Source organism: Gossypium arboreum, chromosome 6 (genome assembly GCF_025698485.1).
Source record: "Gossypium arboreum isolate Shixiya-1 chromosome 6, ASM2569848v2, whole genome shotgun sequence".
NCBI classification, from domain to species: Eukaryota; Viridiplantae; Streptophyta; class Magnoliopsida; order Malvales; family Malvaceae; genus Gossypium; species Gossypium arboreum.
This window is the reverse complement of record NC_069075.1, coordinates 6,950,244-6,973,960: the sequence shown is the minus strand read 5'-3', so window position 1 is coordinate 6,973,960 and position 23,717 is coordinate 6,950,244. Positions and strand designations below refer to the sequence as shown.

Genomic DNA, 23,717 nt, shown 5'->3' with positions numbered 1-23,717 from the left:
TTACATATTTAACGGGACTAAATGTATATTCTGACACGTCATACTCACTAACAATGGGACTTCTCCTATAAATACCTTAAAAAATGATGAATTGATGATTGATTTTTTAGCACCCTGGAGTTATTCTAAACACTTATCTTCTAATCAATCTGTTCTTTTATCTTTGTTCTGGCTCTCTGCCTCTTTAGATGAATCAGCCTTCATTACACCACTTTGATCTATTTTTGTTTCGTCTTGTCTACCTCCCTTATTGTATTTTGTATCAACAATAAATTTTATTGACAATGACATGCTTTTTTAAGTATAACTTTTCAAAAAACAAACTTTGAGGATTAAACTGAAAAACAAAATATAGCGCAAGGGTCAATTTATGAAAATCCATTAATGCACAGAGGACGCCCTCGCTGGCTCGGCCATGACGGCTACTCAGTTACAACTTGCAAGTAATTTTTATTATTTTTTACAAAACGACATGTCGTTTTGAGTTGCGGTTCCTATTATCAACTAAATGCTGTTCTAGTAAATTTTTTCGCAGGAAACAAACACTACTTTTTCCCCCGCCATCTCTACCCGTTTAAGCAGCCCTCCCTCTCACTATATAGTGTGAAAGAAAGCTCAATGAACTCACCAAATGAAACCCCTGATCAATTCTCCCAATTCCCCCTTCCCCATTTCACTCTCACTCCACCTTTACCAAACCCTAACCCTAATTTCCCTCCAATCCCAAACCCAACTCCAACACTAACCCCAGTCCTCGATTCTAACACCAATGCTACACCTTCTCTCGATGATCAACTTCTACCCTTCCCAGTTCCCAAAAAACGACGACGCGGCAGGCCCCGACGCACTGCCTCAACCTCATCGTTTCAACTCCTTAACTTCCCCAACGATTCATTCAACCCCAATGTTCCATACTCTGACCCTAACGCTTATTCGATTCCCTCATCAGTAGCGGCGTCGACACAAACTTCACAACCCAAAATTGCCGACGAGATCATCGTTATCAATAAAGAATCGACGGCTGAGGCTCTCACAGCTCTTTCCGCTGGATTCCCCGCTGATTCTCTCACTGAGGAAGAAATTGACTTCGGCGTAGTTTCCTCTGTTGGTGGCATCGAGCAGGTAAATTACATTCTTATTCGAAATCACATTATTGCGAAATGGCGCGAAAATATATTCAATTGGGTGACTAAAGAAATGTTTGTTGATTCTATACCACAACATTGTCGTACGCTCTTAGATTCTGCTTATGATTATTTGGTTACTCATGGATATATAAATTTTGGGGTTGCCCCAGCAATCAAGGACAAAATTCCTGTCGGTCTTAGTAAAGATAATGTGGTTATCATTGGTGCTGGATTGGCGGGGCTGGCTGCGGCTAGACAGCTAATGAGGTTCGGATTTAAGGTGACTGTTTTGGAAGGGAGGAAGAGAGCAGGTGGGAGGGTTTATACAAAGAAGATGGAAGGAGGGAATAGGGTGAGTGCAGCTGCAGATTTAGGCGGGAGTGTATTAACGGGTACATTGGGTAATCCATTAGGGATCATGGCAAAACAGTTGGGTGCTTCGCTTTTTAAGGTGAGGGATAAGTGTCCACTTTATCGGATGGATGGGAGTCCAGTGGATCCAGATATGGATATGAAGGTGGAGACAGCTTTTAATCGGCTTTTGGATAAGGCTAGTAAGCTTAGGCAGTTAATGGGGGAGGTTTCCATGGATGTTTCACTTGGGGCAGCATTAGAGACGTTTAGACAGGTTTATAGAGATGCAGTAACTGAAGAGGAGATTAATTTGTTCAATTGGCATCTTGCAAATTTAGAATATGCAAATGCAGGATTGGTTTCAAAGCTTTCACTTGCATTTTGGGACCAAGATGATCCATATGACATGGGAGGGGATCATTGTTTCTTGCCTGGAGGGAATGGAAGGTTGATTCAGGCTCTAGCAGAGAATGTGCCTATTTTATATGAGAAGACTGTGCATACTATTAGGTATGGAAGTGATGGAGTGCAGGTTACGGCAGGCAATCAGGTGTTTGAAGGTGATATGGCACTATGTACTGTTCCTCTTGGAGTTTTAAAGAGTGGGTCAATAAAGTTTGTTCCTGAGTTGCCTCAGAGGAAACTTGATGGGATAAAGAGGTTGGGATTTGGGTTGTTGAATAAGGTCGCTATGCTTTTCCCTTATGTATTTTGGGGTACAGATCTTGATACCTTTGGGCATCTTACTGAAGATCCAAGTTGCCGAGGGGAGTTTTTTCTATTTTATAGCTATGCAACAGTTGCTGGTGGTCCTCTCTTGCTTGCTTTAGTAGCAGGAGAAGCTGCACATAGGTTTGAGACTCTGCCTCCTACAGATGCAGTAACCCAAGTTCTCCAAATTCTCAAGGGTAATCAATTTTGATTTCATGTGTTGAATAATTTATTTGTTGCAGCTTCTTTTTTTCCTGTAAGCTTGAAATATATCCTGTAGTCTGAAATACCGAAAGACAGTCATTAGCTGCTAAAGGTATATTAATGTTGCGGTGCATTCTTATCTTCTTTATGTACTGGTTGCTCATATGGCTTAAATTCATGGAAGCTTCTCTGAATATTTGAATAATCCCTAGCACTTTGTCATTTATTTTATTTGAATGTGCTACAAAGGAAGCATTAACATTTGATACATTTTTGAAAGAAATTTTATATGTCTTGGTTGCTTGTGTGGTTCATTTTAATTGCAATATGCAACTTTCTTGGGTTTGTCATTGTCTTATGTGCATATTCTACAAAGAAAGGGCGAAGTGTCCTGTGGATTTGAACCAGCACCTATTGTATCTTGTGTCCAAAAATTTTATTGTTCTCGGTTATGCGAGTATTCTTAGACTGTGTATAATTGTCTGCAGGTATATATGAACCGCAAGGAATCACTGTCCCTGAACCCCTCCAAACAGTCTGTACTAGATGGGGTGGTGATCCCTTTAGCCTAGGTTCGTACTCTAATGTTGCTGTGGGAGCATCTGGAGATGACTATGATATACTAGCAGAAAGTGTGGGGGATGGAAGACTTTTCTTTGCTGGGGAGGCCACTACACGTCGATACCCTGCCACCATGCATGGAGCTTTTCTTACTGGGCTCAGGGAAGCTGCAAATATGGCTCAATATGCCAAGGCTCGGACTGCAAAGAAAAAGATAGATAGGAGTCCTTCAAATAATGTTCATTCTTGTGCTTCCCTCCTTATGGATTTGTTCAGAGAACCTGATTTGGAATTCGGGAACTTTTCTGTTATTTTTGGTCGAAAGAATGCTGATCCAAAGTCACCAGCAGTTTTGAGGATAACATTCAGTGAGCCCCGAAAGAAGAATCAGGAAGGTTCAAAGACAGATCAGCAACATTCTAATAAGGTGCTTTTTCAGCAGCTACAGTCGCATTTTAATCAGCAACAACAGCTACATGTTTACACATTGTTATCTAAGCAACAGGCACTTGAGCTGAGAGAAGTGAGAGGTGGTGATGAGATGAGGTTGAACTACCTCTGTGAAAATCTGGGAATTAAGCTGGTGGGACGGAAGGGTTTGGGACCTAATGCTGATTCTGTCATTGCATCTATAAAAGCACAGAGGGGTGTCCGGAAACCCTCAACAACTCCTGTGGTTCTAAAATCTGGTGAGAATCATTGTTTATTCTTTGATTTATATTTCTCTCCAAAATATAAGAGCTTGAAATAACATTTATATGGTTTTGGTAAAGGGGCATCGAAGATGAAACCAGGCACTTTAAAGCAAAAATTCATTAGGTAAGGGCCGAATTTTCAATTCTTTCTTCATATGCTCGTTAAAGATTTCTGTATGATCAAATGAAGGACTATTACCTGATCCCCTCTGTTCTCCATTTGTTATTTTTATTTTCACAGGAGGGCTAAAATAGTCCGCAACACTAAAGGGTTGATTCCAGCTCTGGTTCCGAATGCAGCAAATGGCAATACGCCAGAGGAAATGAAAATGATAAAGCAGGCTCCTCCTGACTCCTCTGCTTCGGGTATGTCTGAAGGCTTCTAGTTTCCTTATTAGTCTCATCTTCGGTGGTACATTTCTATTCCACGCAGTTAATTGTTCTCGTTAAGTTTTCATTCTTTTTGTTGCTATTTTTGTGTCAAATCTCTTGATTGTTCAATTTGTGCCTTTGTTCCACCTTTCTGTAATTCACATGGTGTGTGCTTTTCTCTTTATGAAAGTTGTTGGGGAAATTTGCACGTGTTTTTTCTTGATTTGATTGTGATGACAAAACCAAGATGGTAAGCTTGATCCGAATATACTTATATCATCTGTCTGTTGATGTAGAATGGGTAAATATTTTCAAATGGGAAATCTGAATATAATAAAGTTCCATTTTGTTAGGGCAAAACCAAGGTGAGATGTTGAAGCAATGAGCTGGTTATGTCAGTGTGTCCTTTTCTGAAGATCTTGAGAGTTCTTGGTAAGTGACATTGCCTAAGCCTGAATATTCTGCTGCGACCCCCCCCCCCCCTTAAATGCATAGAGCTTGCATTATTGCTGTTCCCATCATTTGGTTAAACTCTCGGCTCAATCGGTTTTACTGTGAAGTTGTCTTTTCGACACGGCCTATATCCTCAAAGGTTATAAATGCTACAGTTAGCTATACATCAAGCGAGAACCTGTTTTTGGCAATGGTTGGGATGCATTTATCGAGTGTCCGTTCCCCATCAAAGACATCTCTGCCACCTTCTGCAGCCCCAACTTGACTTCAGAATCACTTCTCCGTAACATTATCAACAAAGCTTGTGATCACAGTTTGGCTATGATGACTTAATATTCATGAAGCCTGTTGTTACCAGATCTGAGGGAGAAATGTTCTGCTGTGGCTGAGGATTTCCAGTAAGATGCAGTGTGAGAAAAAGAACAGGCAATGGTTCTTTTATTGAGTTCACGATTGACCTCACCCCATCAAACAAACTGAGAAAATCGACCCGATCTCGCCATTTACAAGGATGGCTGCTGCTTACTATACCCTCAAGGCTGGAATTCTAGGATCTCTGATCAACGATGACTTGTAAGAGTTAAAATTACACCGGCCTCAACGTTACTCGGATTTGGATGGAATATTGATGTGTTTTAACACGGTATGTTCAATTTTCTTAAATATTTACTTGCATTTGGGAAAATATCTATTTATGTATATCTTGTACTCAATACCTAATTGTACATCAGGAGATATAGGAAGTTTTGGGCAAATATGAGTAAAAAACGATGTACATGAAGCCTGCTGGGAATGTTGAATATTGAGAGATTTTATTTAAGTTCAACTTCACTATAAATATTTTTCTTTTATTTGTGTTGGCTCTTAATTCCTTATATATGTTCTGTTTCATCGCGTTCCCGCAAGATTAGGGGCGCATGTCCAAGGGCATGGTGCTCATTTGTAATTTGGGTTTTTTTTTAATAATTAAAATATATGAATATTAAAATTATACATTAATTTCAATGTGCAATTTGATGCATGAATTTTAATTTAGTTTATAAGTATGAAGGTTTGAATTTGTTCCTATTTTGATCATTTTCAAGATTTTTTTAACTGGTATAATAATATATTTAGTCTTCTATACTTGTATATTCTATCAATTTGATTCAATACTAAATAATTTAACAAATTTAATTTTTTCATATTTATAAGTTCTATCAATTTGTTTCTTAAATACATCTTCATCATAAATCGACATTATAAAAACAACAAAAAAAAATTTAATTGGAAAATGTTTGTAATGTATCGTTTTGGTGAGAATTTTTTTTTTTTTTCATTTTTTTCAGCTGAGAAAATTGATAATCTCTTTCTCATTGAAACATATCAAGAAAATAATTTTTTTATTAGATTGAAATCATCTCATGAAATTGAACTTAAAACAATCAAATCACATGGGGAACCAAATGTGGACGTAATAAAGAAAAGAAGTGATAAAAAGTTCTTCGATAAAGTAAAAAAAGAACATTGTGCTTATTTTTTCATTAAAAAACCGAGAGTAAAAATCTTTCATTGTTATTGTTTTTTATCTCCAATTTATTAGCAAAAAAAAAAAAAAAGTGATTATGGGCGATGTTTGAAATTAGAATGGTTGCTTCTATCGAACAAAATGGTCTTTTTTTTCGTAATCATTTAAGATGCTTTTGGAGGGAGGGGCGTTAATTCCATTTATTTGGATTAAGGAAGCGGCAGTGGAAGAATAATTAGCTTCAACCTTTCCCGGTGAAAAAACCCTTACCATTGCCACATTCTCACCAGATTTAGAGGCTCTAATTGTAAGAACACTGCCGGCCTTTCTTTCTTTTTCTTTTGTTTTTTTTTTTTTTAATAAATAATTGGTTTTGTTTTATTTTGTTCGTAAAAATGTGAAGGATTTTCAAGAAATGTCCACACTCAAACGGGAAGTAAAGGTTGCAGTTGAATTGGGAGTTGGGATTGGCGCCGAAATAGGACCCAAATGAAGGTGCTTTATCATGGGTGTAATTATGGCCTATAGGGCTTTTATTATTATTATTATTATTTTTTGTTCATGCACTTTTTTTGTAATGATATTGTTCAGGCACAAGAAGAAAGAGCTTGATTTTGAAAAGGAATTACAAGCAATAAGCTAAAAACAATTAATTGAAAAAATAATTTCCTAATGTGCTTCAACAACAATGACTATCAATTTTATCAACCCGAAAAAGAATGAAAAAATAAATAAATTCCTCACCCAAAAACAATGACACCTTACCTAATTAAATTTTATTTTTATAATTTTTTTATGATGAAGATGTGTTTAACAACTATATTAATAAAATTTGTAAATGTGATGCGTTAAATTTTATTTTTATAATTTTTTAAAAATTAGGATCAAATTTATAGAATAGGTAAGTATTGAGGATTAAATGTATTATTATAATTGTCTCCAGGTATATATGAACCATAAGGAATCACTGTCCTTGAACCCCTACATGACTGGCCTACATGGCTCCACACCTGACGCGCGCCCGTGTGTCTGCTTGTGTGTCTCACACGGCTTAACACACGCCCGTGTAAGCCTAATCTCAAACAGTAAGTCACACGGCCTAGATACACACCCGTGTCTTTGACCCTTGTGGTCCCTAATAGTAAATAGTGAGTCACACAGCCTAGATACACGCCAGTGTCTCTGGCCCGTGTGGTCCCTAATAGCAAACAATGAGTCACACGGCCTATCACACGGCTGTGTGACTTCGACAACCATGTTTTTCGAAGTTCGAATTTTATAGAAAATCAGCTTTTTGGTATGCACCTGAAGTGGTTCGAAATAGGATCAACATCGAGGACTCCTGAGTCCCAAAACGAACATTCAATAAGCAATTAAGCAATAATTCGTAACAAACACCAAGATTAAAGCGCAACCAATTTCGTCGAAGCGTTTCGACACAAAATCCAACTCAACACCATAATTACTTCTGTACAAAACCACGATTCATGAATCGAGAACATCAGGGAAACTGTTATCCTCAAGACCTTCTCCTGAAAACGATAATCAAACATAAAAACAAAGGATTCAAACAAATTAGGCAAGAAACCAACTTTGGCGAAGGTGACAACACCAACGATTTCAGTTATGAAACCACTAAAGTCACGCAATTAACAGAACAAACTTACCCTGCAAAAATAGCAGATATGAAGTACAGATCTAAGCGACAAGAGGAGAAGAAAATTCACTATGTCAAATTTGAATGATACAAGAGGAAAGACAGCTACATCTATTTATAGGTTTGTAAAACCATATTCTAATCAAAGTTAAATAGAAGTAATGCAATAAAGTTAAAACACCTTATTCTAATCAACATCAAATAGAGGTAGTAAACTTCTATACATATTTCAGTTATGCAGTCTGATACCATTTATTGTGCAAATAGGGTAAAAGAGAGTAAATCATTGTATTAGAAAACCACACTAGGTTTAATTCCTAGGAAAGATTAGAGAGGCCACAAACAATCTCGCTTAAAACCCAACCTCCTAGGCAAAGTATCCCACCAATATAATTTAATAGTAAAATATATTACTACAAATGTACCCTACAAAATATTGAAAGTAAAAAACAATAAAGAACTCTAAAATTTTAAGGAGATTCGGCAAATTACGCCTACATCCTTAGATTCTACCAAATACATTTTACTGCAAAAATACAAGTTAAAAATTACAAGAGGGAAAAATTGTCTTATGAAGGAATAACAAATTTTGGGATGATTTAAAGGTGGAGAGACCACCTCTAATTATAATAGTATAAGCACTCCACAACCTTGTATTTTTTAGACGGGGGATTGTGCTATTTCAACATTGTTTTCATCTTAGATAAATATAATATTTATGTACACCATATGTAAATGTAAATGTAAAATGATGCTACATCGATAATAATATTTTAGTAATTTGTGAAAATTAAATTGAATAAATTTTTTATGTATAATTGTATAAAATCAAAATTCATGTATCACATTATATATTGGACAAAAAATCATGTGTAGTTTTTATGACTTTTTATCATTAGAAATATACTAAATAAAATAATATTCTCAATTAAAATAAAATATATATTATATTACTAAATTAAACCAGTGATTTATCTCAATTATTACAGGTAAATTTCAGGTCACTTTCCTTTTTAATATTTTATTTTCAGTATAAGTATGACATAAAAATTTAATGTGTATTATTTTTTTCTTTTTAACCTTATTTAAAATAATATATATGGTAAGCCGAGATGTTACATAATTAATGCTCGTAGAGGAAATCTCAACCAAAATTCATAATATTGTGACAGGCACCCCAAGTTTTTGATAGATTTCAATTTAACCCTTTAAATAATGGATACTATTATTCAAATTCAAGATTCTTAAAATACTTGACAAGAATATTACATGTCTAAATTCACTCAAATTTGTAATTTTAAAAGATTTAATCCACGGTTTATTGTCAATAAAATAAAGACTATTAATTTATCTTAAAACATTTCTTAAAAACATTTATTAGCAAAACCATAAATAATCATAAATTTAGTGTTTGTAAATCCTTGAAGCTTTCATGTTCACTAACTAAACATGTTTATGGAAGATTGAATATTAATTTCACAAAATTGGGTTGCAATTATAACTAAGATGTTCTAAATACCTTGAAAATAATTAACAAATAAACATGAGAAATCAAATTGCTTAAAATTAACATGTTTGATCACAATTCAATTAATATCAATTATGTATTTTTCTAATTTCTCAATGATCAAATAATGTAAAATATATGAATTAACAATATGCGCTCATAAATGCAAGTGAGTTAAGTGAAATATCACGCGCGACATGCATTTTCATACAACATACGTAAAAATTATCCCCACGTGTTTAATAACTTTATGTTCAAAATAATTGTATAACCAAAAGAATAAACCTAAATAATTTTTTTTTTTTAAAATTTATGCTCAATCAATTTAGAAAGACATATATATGTCCAAGTGTAAAATTGAAAATGATTCAATACCTTAAGGGACAAATGCAAAAGAAAATAGGAAAATTAGAGGCAAATTTGCAAAATTACCAACCCACACTTGGGCTATATATATAGGTATGAGAAATGGAGAAGGTTCATACAAAACAATAGGCATTGTAGGTTTTAGCAAAGTGATGAAGATAGAGAGTGGCAAGTCGAGCTCGATGAAGAGGAAGAGGGGGGACCATGAGCAGCAGCGCGGCAGCAGCAGGCTAGGGTGCGGTCGCCATTGACACTAGCCACCTTGAAGGCGGTGAAAGAGAAGGCTGAAAGAAGCGTCAGTAGGATGTCACTTGGTTTCACCGTCCAATACTTTGGCAACATCGCTGCTCCTTATGACTGGTTGCTCCCTGGTTGGATAGTTGAAGAGCGCTTTGTTCCGTTTGGTTATAGGGGCCGCGGCAGGATCTATAAGGTATATCAAACCACCATTGTTTCCTTCATCCTACATACATGTATGCAAATATTAAGATGATGATGATGATGGTGCAATACTACTATGATCCAGTTGGGCATTCGTACCGCACCAAACGTCAAGTCTTGTTTGCATGGGAGGAATTAAATATCATTTGCCTTGATACGTACATATTTATAGCTAATCAAAGGTGAAAACTCCATGGAATTCAGCACACGCAGGCACAGAGAAAAACCCAATTTTATTTAGTTATATATTTATTATCTCTCTTTTTTCATTTTTTTGGGTTAATTAAATTGCAGGGTTTCTCTCTTCACCATGTTAGAGTCATGAAGATGTTAAACTGGAACAAGAACGTGAAGACCTTTTCTTGTGTTTCAAATGTTTTATAGGTTGAATATATGATGGAAATAAAAATTATATAAATTAAATAAAAGTTAGTTTAAGCTATAAACTCAACTTCTCTTTTGATTATCATCTCTTTAGATTGACAGATTGTTTTCTTAAAATTCCAAAGCAAACGATGAATGGGGAATTCAGGAACTTTTGTTAAACAAAAGTTCGAATAAAATTTAAAAAAAATAATTGGAGGCCAAATTTGAAAAAAAAATTATTAATTTTTGAAAAGGTAAAATTTAAATTTATCTATTTAAAAATGATTAAAATGATTAAATTAAATTATTTAAGTTTAAATTGGGACTAAAAGCACAATTAGATAATCCAATCAAAGAGTACAAGGTTTTTACTTGAAATGAACAGTTTCTATGTGAATATAATGCTCTCAACCCTTAAATCAAAAGTAAGTAAAAAGAGGTCTTGTTAACTCTTGATAATGCCATGTAATAAAACTTATTTTACTTTAATACTCCCCAAATCAGTTAGGGGTGTTGACAAAACATGTGAGTGTGACCCTTTTAACCTTATTTTCAACACTTTTATTATTTCTTTTTAAAATTATTTTAACATTTGATTTATCTCTAATTTCTCCCCTCTATTAAGGTAATGTTTGAGAAGTTACATAGTAATTGTTTGTAACTACGTCGTAAGTATGACAGGTTTGGATAACCACTGTAATTGGTGAGTCTCATTAAATTAAATGTAATTGAAGCACCCCTAATTACATTTTTTAATAATTAGGAAGAGGCTAAAAATTGTAAGGGCAGTTATAAGAATAATTATAAGAAATTACCTATTATAATTTGACTTATCAAACACACCTAAATGACTTAAGTTTAAGAAATTACTTTTTATACAAGTTTATAAGAAAATTATCTTTTACAATAATAGTAAAATATTTTAATGTTAGGACATATATTTTAATTTTAAAATATAATTATATATTTATTATTAGATAAATATGCTTTGTTATTGGGCATATCAAGTCCAAATATTTCATACAAAATTTGACTTAAAGGGCAAATTAGGCTTATAAAGGCTATGTTATATATGTTATATTATTCTTAAATGGACACATATTTGGGTATCTTAACATAAGTGACACTTTATATATTTTTATAAAGTCTATATTGTAAATTCTATATTGATTTTTAATCTAATTGTATGAAAGAATACCAATCAAAATATTACTTAAAAAAAGTTACAAAGTTGGTTTGCTGTGTGGACACTCAATCAATTGCAAATTTGGTTTATAAAATTATTATAATTAAAGAATTATACAATCAGTTTGTGCCTCAAATTCTAGAGTGATAATAAATGATGTTTATGAGAAATCTCAAAATAAGTTAAAATTGCATATGGTAATCTATTAATATTATCATCACCTTGTTATTTATTTTATTTTTCTTATAAATTATTTAAATTGTTACATTAGGAAATATTATATAGTAAATGATGATTTTGTAAATACAAAATATTTTCTCAAATATATCATAAAAAATATGGTTGAGAGGACATTTATTATTTCTGAAAAAAAATCTCATATCAACAACACAACTTCATTATAGTGTAAAAAGACAATGTTGCATCATGCCAATTTAATTTATAGGTGGACTTTGAAAAGTGCATGAGAAAATAAGATCCTGAGAAAATAAGATTCTGATAATTATATTGTTTATATAGTTAAATAATTTTATACTTCATCTATTAGTTAAATAATCGATCCATATAAACGCAACATTGAGTATAAATAATATGATTCATTAACTCGACTTGACTTAACTAGAAATTTTTTCACTTGATTCGATTTAATTCGAAAAAAATTCAAATTGAGTTCTATTGCTAAAATATGATTCATCAACTCGACTAACTCGAATTTTATTTTACTCGATTTGACTCGACTCGATCGAACACTCACCCCTACCCGTAACACTAAGGGTCAATTCAGTATTACTTTTGAGAAGTACTTTTAAAAAGTGTCGTGAAAAAATGATTTTAAGAAATAATTTTAAAAATTTTGATTTAAGATTTACGTGCTTAGTATTGTTGTCAAAAATATTTTGATAAATAAAATATCAATATTAGACATTATGTTATAATATAATAAATAAACATTTAAATAATGTTTAAATTAATTAATATTATGTGATTTTAGTAAAATATAAAAAATAATTTATTATAGTTTATTATTAATATTTTAATATATAAAATATAAATTTAAAATATTTTAAGTAATTAATATTAATTATTTATAAAGGTTAAAATTATCATTTATTTCTAAAACTACTTTTGCCAAAAGCAAAAGCTAAAAAAACTGCTTTTAGCCATCGACGTCCATCACCTCTACGGCGTCGTTGTCCCTTCCTTTTCCTCCCTCTTTGATTTTTGCTGAGTCATTTTTGTTTTTTATTTTTTTTGCAGGTCTTGTCTTGGTTTTGGACCGTTGCTCTTCTTTCTCTCTTTTTCGATCTTTTTGGTCACTGAGTTTTGGTTTTCTGGTTATTTGGATTCGATTATTGGCTTTTGTTTATGGTGGTTTATTGTGGTTTATGGCTTTTGTTTATGGTGGTTTATGGTTGTTGGTATTTGGGGTTAGGTCGGGGCTTGGTGGTGCTGAGATGGTGTGTTGGTTATGAGTGGTTTTGCTGATGGGGACAATGGTGGTGATAGTGCAGCGGTTGTGGTAGAGGAAATGGTGGGATGCGAGAGAAGGGGCCGAGAGTCGGTGATTGTAGGTAGGGGTGATGGATGGTTCTGGGAGTGGTGAGGCCCGGTTTAAAGGGGTGGACCCTTGGAGTTATTAAGAGGGGTCGAGGGATGGTGATGGTGGACAGTGCTAGTATCAGTTGAGGGAGGGAGAAAGTGATGAATATTGGTGATGGGCTCGAGAGTGTCCAAAATTGTTTTATGGAGAGGGAGAGATGGGTTGATGGAGATGGTATAGGGTGGCTGGTGAGAATGGCAGCAAGGGGTAGAGGCAGTTAGGGTGGCTGATGGGATGGTGGCAGCTGAGTAGAGGGTCCAGACAACGGCATAAGGAAAAGGGCAAAGTACCAAATTGCAATGATTTGAAAAATTGAGACACTTTTTGTAATTTTCCTTTTTCTGATTTTTTATATTTTTTGAATTTTGTAATGTTTTTAGATTTTTTCTATGAATAAAGCAAGTTTAAGCCTATTAACCCAAATTTCAACCATGTTTGAAGAATTCAACATTTTAATTTAAATTAGCAATATTTGGAATTTAAAATCAATAAAAACACAGTTAGAATCATAGCCTAATACATTTATCCAAATTAATCTTTGATTTTTTTTAATCGAGCCCAGGCTTGAGTAGAGTATATTCAATTATTTTTAAAAAGTTGATCAGAAGAATCATAGCCTAATACATTTATCCAAATATGTATCAAACACGAATATTTCTAGAAAAAAAATTGATTTGGACCTAACATAGATAAAACCACACCAATCCGTATGTATATATAAAAAAAACAGTATTTCCAAAACTCACTTTCATCCATTTTTGCCTTCAGTCCCTTGCAACCATTGTTCTAATTTAGCCTCTTTATCTGCCTTGAAATCGTCGAAGTTTTCGGACCCGAACGATAACTTATGGTGTGAAAGTTCAACATCATCCTCGGGTTCTTCCTTTTTGTCTTCTTCATTGGGTACATTGGCCATTTGACTCGATACCGGTAGGTCATCAGCTTCTGTATCAGGAATTGAACTAGTGCTAGCAGATGCAACTGATAACGGTGGAGCTGGTTCTGAAGGTGGCTTTTGGGGCTCGGTTTCCATCTGTTCCTTGGTATCAAGTTGTGGCCACTTAAAATTGCTTGCCTTTTGTTTCGCGGACTTGATTACAGTCGAAAAATAATTACTCCCATCGAACTGGATGTTCCCAGCAGGATTCCAAGACATTGGTCCCGAAGAGCTAGTTCTTCCCATCTGAAAGCTTGAAGCAGGACTGTGGATCAATCCTCTCTTCGGTTGTTTTGAGGACATTAACATTAAGGAACTCTTAATGTCCTTAATCATCTCGTCTGCAATTGGGAAACCGCATTCCTTCATCGATCTCACCGTGGTGATAGAATCTTCCAAGTCTTGTGTGTGTAAAGTTGCTTCATGAGATTTTTCTACAACGTGATTACGGAGATTAACTACGTTAGGAATGGCATTCTCAGTGTGCTGTTGAATGTAGAAAAGTCCAACTGAGGGTTCATTTGCCACGAACTTTATCATCTCAGCTAGGGATTCAGTTATCTCCACGAAACCATCCACGGTGGAGAATCCATTCATCTTGTTGAAGGTGAATGGCAATTCATCACTGAGGTTTGTCCAAAAATCACATGTCAAAAGGGATGTTTTAAAAGAGAAAAAAACCATGCTATTTGCTCCATCTAACAAAGATATCCGATACATTTCAGACATGAATATAGAGCATGATCCTCTAATTATATGAAAAAATGTCAAACATATACCATATCCAACACTTGCCCAAATCTGGATAACATAAAAGCTAATGGCAAATTTCATCCCTACAATCAATGTCCCAAAATTGGCATTTTTTTTAAATTTCCACTATAATCCCTAAGAAAGTGATGTAAACAGAAACAATTAGAATAAAATTGATCCCCAATTTGAACAACAATCATCATCAAACACCTTATTCATGGATGCTAGTGGGTTTCAATTTAAATCTCGAGCTATGCAGTATTTAAAAAAACCCTCAAAATCTATCAAATTAATTGCTTTTAGAACCCTAATTCCCAAATGTAATTTTGACCAGAAAGTGCAGAATTTGATTTCACAAAAGGTTATTACTAAGCTCCTATGGCTTCTCTACTGTCGAGATAAACCTTCAACTCATACCAAATCAATTCCAAATAAATATTTCATGGATTATTCAATGAATTTTAGGGTTTAATTTCATAGCAAAAAAAAAAGGAGAGAGAGAGAGAGAGAGAAATCAGATAAACAAGGCATCTGCAATTTAGCCAAAAACAAGAACCCATTGAACAAAACAGGGAAATTTTAAAATAAAAAAAAAAAGGACAAGGCATTTAAATTAATACCCACACTAAAACACGAGAAAATAACAAAAACCCAGAAATCAAAATGTAAAATTGACTTTGATTTATTCAATTAAAAAGGGAGAAATTACTTACCAGAAGAAACGAATAGAAGAACAGTTGAATTTGACAAAGAAGAAGACAAAAGAACAATCTTCTGGTTTTAGATCAAAAGAAAGAAAGATTAAAAAGCTTCAAACTTGGATAGTAAAAGCTTCAAACTTTTTTTTTTTTTTTATGTTATCTCTGTCCTTTATCTATGAAGCTCCGTTGAGAATTTATTTATTTATTTTTTAAAATATTATCTTTTATTTATATAAATCCATAAGTTATAATAAATGAACTAACGGCATATAGAGACAAAGACCAAACTTGTTTTGTAGCTTTATCTTTTTTAATGATTTTTTTAATTCTAAAATTTTATTTAATTGATTGAATTTTAATTTGATTAAAATTGAAATTGTTGTTAATTCAAGGGAATGTGGATTTAAGTACAATCCACTTAAACATGAAGGCTCGTCCAAAATTCAGAAGGGTCTGGAAAAAAATATTAGACTCAAAACACGGATTTAGGCAAAAAAAATTAGCTCGTTTAAAATATAGGTCAGGTTTAGACTTAAACATTCAAGGCTCAAACTCGATTCGATCCATTTTAAATTTATAATACTTTATATTATATTATTTTTATATATTAAGTAATTGAGAACACATTAAAAAATTAACCTATATTAAATATATAATAATATTTTAATTTAAGTATTAGAAAAATGTTAAGATGGCTATATAAAAATCTTCAATAAATAAAAAGGTATAAAATTATTAAATATTAAAATAAAACAATATAAATATTTTTAAAAAATAAAAATAATATGGGTGGGCCTAAAATGTGTTTAGGTTAATCTTTTACAAATATGGGTGGGTATGGACAAAATTTTAAGCCCAAAATTCAGCCTAGGACAGGGTTAGACAAACATAAAATATATTACTATCATATTTAGATCCAAATTTATGAATACCTTTTAGTTGAAGCATTATCATCCTATTTAAGAGTTAAGAAAGACAGTTTATATCTATACTTATATCTATCATTTATTTTAAATATTTTACTCTATCACGGATCAATAAAGTACTAATTCAATTATGAAATTATTAAAATATCTTTCCATGAATCTTATACAAATTAAATTATATTTTTATGAAAGTGTTTTCATTTTTTATATAATAAATTTATAAAATGTGATTAATTATTTGAAATTAGAATACCATTCATGATAAACAATAAGTTTTACCATTATAATCAAAACATTAATTAGTTTTTTTCACTCATAAAGTGTTTGACTAAATTGGTGTCACGAGTCAATTAGACATCAACTTAATCAAAAATTACTTAAAAGCTCTATTTTAATAAAGTATTGAATATTAATATAATATTATTTTTCATTTTATTTTTATTTTACAATTTAAAATGCAATGTCTAAAGATTGAATCAGACCTAAAGAATATTTAATCATAAATATTTTATCATTTCACCCATAACTCGGTTGTTAATTATTTTTATAAATATAGTTTTAATATTATTTTTCTTTCATCTGGGTCTAACAAATTTTAGTATAGACTTGACTGATTTGGTGAAACTTTTCAACCCGATTTTAATTCAATTACAAAATTAAAAAAATTATTCTTTTACAAAATAATAAATATTATTATGAGCGCTTTTATGTTTTTTAAGTTAAGTAATATTGTATTATTTTAAATTATCTCTTACTTAAACATTAAAAATATTATTATATTAAAAAATATTTATTTGTAGACTTGAACAATTTAAATAATAAAGAAAGTGTAATTTAAGATAAAATATAAAGTTAAATTCAATATTTTATAGAATTTTATCTATTCTTTTAGTTTTATTATAATTATAAAATAATAATTCTTTTTACATAAAAATAATAGTTGAAATTATAATGAAGTGTAATTTAAGATGAATATAAAGTATCATTCAATATTCTATTAAACTTTATCTATTCAATTTTAGTCCTTGAATTTGGTCTCTTTTCCATTATCGATATAAAATATTTTTTATTCAAGTTAGTGCTTAAACTTATATATTATCATACATTTTTTTCTATAATGTAATCAACATATAAACATAACACTCTAATATTACATCACATCGTTACTTAACTTTGTTTCTCATAAAACCTTTCCATAGTCTAACAAAAGCTTTGCCATATATTGAAAAATAGAATCCCAATATCTTGGATCAACTTGTATTTGCAAAAGCAGTCCCTGCTAGTCCAAGGCATTACTTCCGCCATTTGAATTGTCAAACTTCGAGAAATAAGCTTGTTCATTCATTTGACGCACAATATGCATCTTCAAGAGTCACAATGCTACAGTCTAGTTTTTCAGGATTTTCACAAGCTGTCTGGACAGGGGTGTGAACAACGGTAATAGAAGCTACAAAAAAAATTTTCTCCTCGTCAGAGTCAAAACATTCACTTTCATCCTCCTCATCACTCTAGTAACAACTATCAACTTCTGCTTCTTTTTGGTAACGACACATTCTGACTGAATATGGCTATAATCTTTGCATTTACAACACTGAACTTCTTTCTTCTTGTTTTGAGAGTTTTCTTTTGGTTGAAATTTTTTGTTGGTGCTGCTAGAATTTTTTGTTGGGTCTTCTTGATATGCCCTGCTGAAATTTTTGGAAAGCAAATCTATATGCTCTTTGATTTCATCAATGGTCTCTTCTATCCATTTTTCAATCTGAGCAACAGGATGAACATCAAAGGTAATGTTTTTCTCAGGTCGCAACATGTTACGCTTCCCTTCTTCTAGATTCAATTCAAAGGTTCTAAGAGAACTTATCAGCTCATCCAATTTGAGTGTGGTGATGTTTTCGGCTTCTTCTATAGTTGTGACCTTGATTGCAAAACGTTCTAGCAATGACCTCAAAGCTTTCCTCACCAATTGTACTTCAAAAAAACATTCACCAAGACAAAAAGCTTCGTTAGAAATGTCGTATAATCTAGTATAAAGATTTAAAATAATCTCATCTTTCATTCATATTCAGATTTTTGAGCTTACTAGTCGAGATTTGCAATTTGGACATTCTGACAGTAGCATTCTCTTTATGTTGGTTTTGTAGAATGGTCCAAGCCTCTTTAGCAGTTTTATATGTTGAAATCATCTTGAACTGCTCTATGTCAACCCCACGAAAGATGACATAAAACGCTTTTGAGTTGGCTTGAGCAACCATTCTCTCAATAGTAGTTTATTGATTTTTCTCTTTTACCTTTTGTTACTACATCATCACCAAACATCTCAGACTTTGCCTATGCTTCCTCAATAGCTTCCTATGCAGTTTCATCAATGGACATAATCAAAGCTCTCATCCAGGCTTTTAAGTAGGCATAGTTGGAGGAACCAACAAGAAAAGGTGCTCGAGAAATAAAACTTCTTTTTCATGGCTTCCATGGTAGCAAATTGAACTAGGATCGAATTCAACCAACTCTTGAAACAAACTTTGATACCATTTGAAATAAACTAATCAATTTGCAACCTGTTCAAAATGCTTTCTAAACAGGCCATCTAGACACGAGTTTGAACAAGAGAATAAACAAAAATATAAACAATGCAAATAAAGAGAGATAAGCACACAATACTTGTTAACGTAGTTCGAAAATAATCCTACTCTACAAAGTCTTAATTAAGGAATAATTTATTTGATAGTAGATCCAACCACCTGTTAGTTAAAGCTTAATCTACTCTTACAAAAGAAGCAATTGTAACTCCAATAACAATCTCCAACTTATAACAATCACTCACTTAAACCTCATTTACAAATGTGCTAAAATACAAAGGAAAAACAAAAAAAAAAAAAAATCTCAACCAAATAGCTCGACACTCCCCCCAAACAACATTTCTTCATATGCAAACTAATTGACTATTTATAGGCTTGGCATGTCAACCTAATCCATCAATCTAAGTAGAGATAAATACATCTTTTAACAACATAATGATATTGGATAAAGAACCTCCAAAATTTATCTCAAGATAAAACTTGATAAACTTAATAATATTAACACATAAATCACCCTGGATAATAACTAAAGTATAAACATTAACCAATAAGATCAAATCTTTCTTAAATAAACAATTTAGATTATCATAGTTTAAAATATATGTCATTGAATCTATTTAATTATGTTAAAATCATATGTGAAGGCGCAACTTAAAAACGTCAACATCTTATAGTATTTAGATTGTCTCTTTATACAAGGGTTTAAAAGTCATAACATCACTTGCTTATATTGCACCCTAACGCTACAATGGCTTTAGTCTTTCTTCCATGGTTTCATCGAATTTGTTTTGAGTTTAAAATATATCATGAAACTATTCCTATATAATACTTGTATCTATGCCAATTAAATAAATCAACAAAATATTAATGGCGAAATTAAAATATTTAACTTATAATTTAACCTAGGGTGTTTTAGTTTCCGAAAATGGAACAAAACACGAACTTTGAGGGATTTTTTTAATTAATTTTTTTACCATAACTTGGAGGGTTGAGCACTCCCCAACAGTTGAATTGGAGCAAGTGGAGAGTTCCATAACCTTAAGAACCCTAGAAACATGGACACTTCAGATACGCCAGTCACCAAAACCGCTACATTGCCGCCGCAGCAGCAAGAGCCTGACCCTAAAAGGCTCAAAATGTCTACCACCACCGCGTCCGAAGACGAAGATGCCGCCGCCACGACAACGGACACCAAAAAACCGAGATACAAACGCCGCAAAATCGCCATGTTCTTTGCCTATTGCGGTGTCGGGTATCAAGGAATGCAAAAAAACCCAGGAGCCAAAACCATCGAAGGTGACCTCGAAGAAGCGCTATTCCACGCTGGCGCTGTCCCCGAGCAAGATCGTGGCAACCCAAAGCGTTACGACTGGGCACGATCGGCCCGAACCGATAAGGGCGTAAGCGCCGTGGGCCAGGTCGTTTCTGGGCGGTTCTACATCGACCCTCCTGGCCTCGTGGAGCGTCTTAATCAGATACTTCCGACCCAGATTCGGATATTCGGGTACAAGCGTGCGACGGCCTCTTTTAACGCGAAGAAGTTTTGTGATCGACGGCGGTATGTTTATCTTATCCCAGTTTTTGCTCTTGATCCAAGTTGTCATCGAGATAGGGAAAGTGTTTTGTCTAGTTTGGGGTCCGGTAATGAGCTTGTCAAGTGCTTGGAGTGTTCGGAAAGAGGCCGCAAAGTAATAGGTGTTATGGGGAAGCGTAGTAGTTTTGAACCCAAGTCGACTATAGTTCAGTCTGGCATTTCATCGAACAATTTAGATGCGGAAAACGTAATTAAGGAAGATAACTTGACATCTCAACTTAAGGAGGAGGTTACTGAAATGGATGATTCTGAGGTTGTGGAAGTTAAATATAATGTAGCGAAGTCTACAACAGTTCAGTCTGACATTTCATCGAACATTGGAGATGCTGAAGGTGCAATTAAGGAAGATAACCTAACATCTGAACTTAAGGAGGAGGTTACCGAAATGGATGATTCTGGGGTCGTAGCAGATAAAGTTACTGTAGCCAAGTGGAGGATAGCTCAGTGTGGCATTTCATCGAACATTAGAGATGCTGAAAATGCAATCAAGGAAGATAGGCTGACGTCTGAACTTAAGGAGGAGGTCACCGAAAGGGTTGATTCCTTGATTGTGGAAGATAAAGTTAATGTAGAAAAGAATGAGGAAAGAAGATTTTGTTACGGTGAGGAAGAAAAGAAGAGGTTCAATAAAATATTGAATCACTATGTCGGGTCTCACAACTTCCATAACTTCACTACAAGAACAAAAGCTGATGATCCTGCTGCACGGCGCTATATTGTTTCATTTCATGCAAACACAGTTGTCACTGTGGAGGGCATTGATTTTGTTAAGTGTGAGGTTGTGGGGCAGAGCTTCATGCTTCATCAGATTCGAAAGATGATTGGTATGGCGGTTGCAGTCATGAGGGGTTGTGCTCCTGAGTCTCTTATCGAAACTGCATTGCGAAAGTAAGTAGTTCTGATTCTTTTTAATTGTATTGGTGTCTATGTATCTAAAACTTGAGATGGGTGTTGGATACAAATATGTGTTCAACATGGAATACTCGAGGATCACACTCCATGCCGGATCCAAATTTGTGTCAAACATGGATATTTTAGCTAATATAACTTAATGCATTACAGGGATGTACACATCAACGTACCTACGGCACCTGAGGTTGGTTTGTACTTGGATGAATGCCTCTTTTCATCATATAACCAAAAATGGAAAGATAGTCACGAAGAGTTGTCTATGAAAGCTTACGAAGAAGAGGCGGAGGAATTCAAGATGAAGTTTATATATTCTCACATTGCCTCCACAGAACGTGAGGAAGGAGTTGTGGGCCTGTGGTTGCATTCTCTAAACCACAGAAACTATCCTGATTTACAAGCCGGCAGTGGAGACACAGTTGAAGGGAAGAAGAGTCCTAAGGTTGATGACAAAGCAAACACCATTGAAGAGGAAAGTAATGTAGTGGAGAAAAACGGTGACACTGCTGAGATGCAAAGTGCCGAAGAGTAGAATATTATGATACGCATACTCATTGAACAAATTAACTATTTTACATCATTTTTATTAATGTTATAGTTGGATGGTCTTCCTTTTTCATTTGGAACTGTTTGTCTTTTGTTTGTTTACCTTCCGGGTCGAAATTTGGAGCTGTTCTGTTGCTAATTACAAGGCTGCTTGTGTTTGGAAGGAATGGCTAATCTGGATATGTCGCCAACCAAAGAGCAGACTTGGTTCCTAGGATATGCATTCTGATTGTCGACTGCCCTTTCCATAATCCGGCTGCGGAGACGGGTCTGTATTTTCTTCGCTTGTGATCGGTCAAAGCAGCTTATCAACTAAATTCTTCAGGCTTATGGCATTCAATGGACAAGAAACTGTTTCTATCAGTCTTCAGCTTGCTTAGAGTTATTATATTTAGCACTTATGGAGTATGAGAAATATCCAGCTTTATGGAGAGAAGGGTGATTCAATTTCGGCTTTTCATCGACCTTGGTGTTAGTGTTAGATATGAATATGTATCTGATAATAAGTAATGGAAAAGAAAATATACCCCAAACCAAGAAGGTAAATTACTAAACTAATTTTTTTTTTCTTGGAAGGATTTGGCCACTAAATATGAACATAAAATAAATAAATTTTTTAATTAATACAGGAATTAGGGATGCCATTTTTTTCCATTAGAAACTATCACATCAGTTATCCAATTATGTGTATATATATTCTAAGTTTAATGCATCAAATATTCCGATTAAAATGTAACCTTTTAAATATAAATGAGACAAATAAAAATAGTTATTTTGATAATTTACCTTATATTATTTATGATATTTAAACTAAGAACACTAAAATAAAAAATTAATAAATAACTCAAATGTTATTTATAAAATGATAAATTTACATTGAATTAAACATGCATTTTACTATTATAACTTCTAACTTTCTTTGGGCCTTAATATTGTCTATAGGTGTAATTTTCAATAGGGAATCAATTAATGACTATTTTATCAGTCTTAGCTCAGTGATTATGGGTTGAATCCTTTTATGATGGTAGTGTATAATTTACTTTAGACTAGAATTACCCTTTAAGGCTTATAATTTTTTTTCAATTTTAAAGAATTTATTCCTTTATTGTTAAGTGTTAATAATTGAATTTGAAATTTGAAATTTAAAATGTAGAAGGATTAAATTCACGAAAATAAAAGTATAGGGATTAAATTTGAAATTTTTAAAGAGTATAGGGACTTATTTCACATTTTAACTTTTAATTTAATTTCTCATCTACTTAGTTAGTATAATAAATAATAAAATAGAAAAAAAACCCTAAAATTGTTTCTCTTTTTTCTTTAAACGAGCCTTCTTCTGTCTCCCACCAACCCTTTCTTTCTTTCATTCTTTTTTAAAAAGTGGGTGACTCTTCGTAGCTTCTTAATTTGTTTCTGTTTTGAGAGTATTTCAAAATAATAAATGATTTCACGAGTCGATTTGGGCTCATGTTGTCTTAAGTTTTATATGTTTTTTTTCCATTGTTTAATAAGTTTTCAGTTTTAGAAGTTTTTGTCTGCTCTTGTAGCAGGTTTTTTAGCCTTACTTATGTATTAACCTTAGTTTTATAAATGATTGTAGGGATAGTTTTGTTGTAGTCCTCTCTAATTTGGTGAATGTTCGACTCTTTTGTCTATTTTTGCTTGCCA

The 23,717-nt window shown here is 33.2% G+C and overlaps 3 protein-coding genes and 1 long non-coding RNA gene across 4 annotated transcripts; 3 read left to right on the top strand and 1 right to left on the bottom strand.

The window, feature by feature from the left end:
- The first annotated feature begins 333 nt into the window (after window positions 1-333).
- On the top strand, window positions 334-5,315 carry LOC108486495 (protein FLOWERING LOCUS D-like). Its single transcript, XM_017790575.2, has 5 exons — window positions 334-2,389; window positions 2,885-3,646; window positions 3,731-3,776; window positions 3,894-4,018; window positions 4,378-5,315. Exons 1-5 carry the CDS (start codon window positions 619-621, stop codon window positions 4,407-4,409), a joined length of 2,736 nt encoding a protein of 911 aa, XP_017646064.1. The 5' UTR covers window positions 334-618; the 3' UTR covers window positions 4,410-5,315.
- Window positions 5,316-10,038: 4,723 nt separating this feature from the next.
- On the top strand, window positions 10,039-10,401 carry LOC128294036 (uncharacterized). The gene is made up of 2 exons (XR_008284210.1): window positions 10,039-10,137; window positions 10,250-10,401. It is a non-coding gene; the product is annotated as an uncharacterized LOC128294036 (long non-coding RNA).
- Window positions 10,402-13,628: 3,227 nt separating this feature from the next.
- On the bottom strand, window positions 13,629-15,735 carry LOC108484507 (uncharacterized). The gene is made up of 2 exons (XM_017788318.2): window positions 15,511-15,735; window positions 13,629-14,669 (listed from the first exon to the last, which is right to left on the bottom strand). The coding sequence occupies exon 2, from the start codon at window positions 14,639-14,641 to the stop codon at window positions 13,856-13,858; it is 786 nt and encodes a 261-aa protein (XP_017643807.1). The 5' UTR covers window positions 14,642-14,669; window positions 15,511-15,735; the 3' UTR covers window positions 13,629-13,855.
- A 3,975-nt stretch (window positions 15,736-19,710) lies between these two features.
- On the top strand, window positions 19,711-22,607 carry LOC108486802 (uncharacterized). Its single transcript, XM_017791043.2, has 2 exons — window positions 19,711-21,482; window positions 21,657-22,607. Exons 1-2 carry the CDS (start codon window positions 20,056-20,058, stop codon window positions 22,033-22,035), a joined length of 1,806 nt encoding a protein of 601 aa, XP_017646532.1. The 5' UTR covers window positions 19,711-20,055; the 3' UTR covers window positions 22,036-22,607.
- The last annotated feature ends 1,110 nt before the right edge of the window (window positions 22,608-23,717 follow it).

Bases quoted from the DNA above. Each gene is read 5' to 3' on its own strand.
- LOC108486495 (XM_017790575.2), top strand. From the start codon at position 619: ATGAACTCACCAAATGAAACCCCTGATCAATTCTCCCAATTCCCCCTT. The intron at 2,390-2,884 runs GTAATCAATTTT...AATTGTCTGCAG, and splicing joins AGTTCTCCAAATTCTCAAGG to GTATATATGAACCGCAAGGA. The intron at 3,647-3,730 runs GTGAGAATCATT...GTTTTGGTAAAG, and splicing joins TCCTGTGGTTCTAAAATCTG to GGGCATCGAAGATGAAACCA.
- LOC108486802 (XM_017791043.2), top strand. From the start codon at position 20,056: ATGGACACTTCAGATACGCCAGTCACCAAAACCGCTACATTGCCGCCG. The intron at 21,483-21,656 runs GTAAGTAGTTCT...AATGCATTACAG, and splicing joins ATCGAAACTGCATTGCGAAA to GGATGTACACATCAACGTAC.
- LOC108484507 (XM_017788318.2), bottom strand. From the start codon at position 14,641: ATGAATGGATTCTCCACCGTGGATGGTTTCGTGGAGATAACTGAATCC.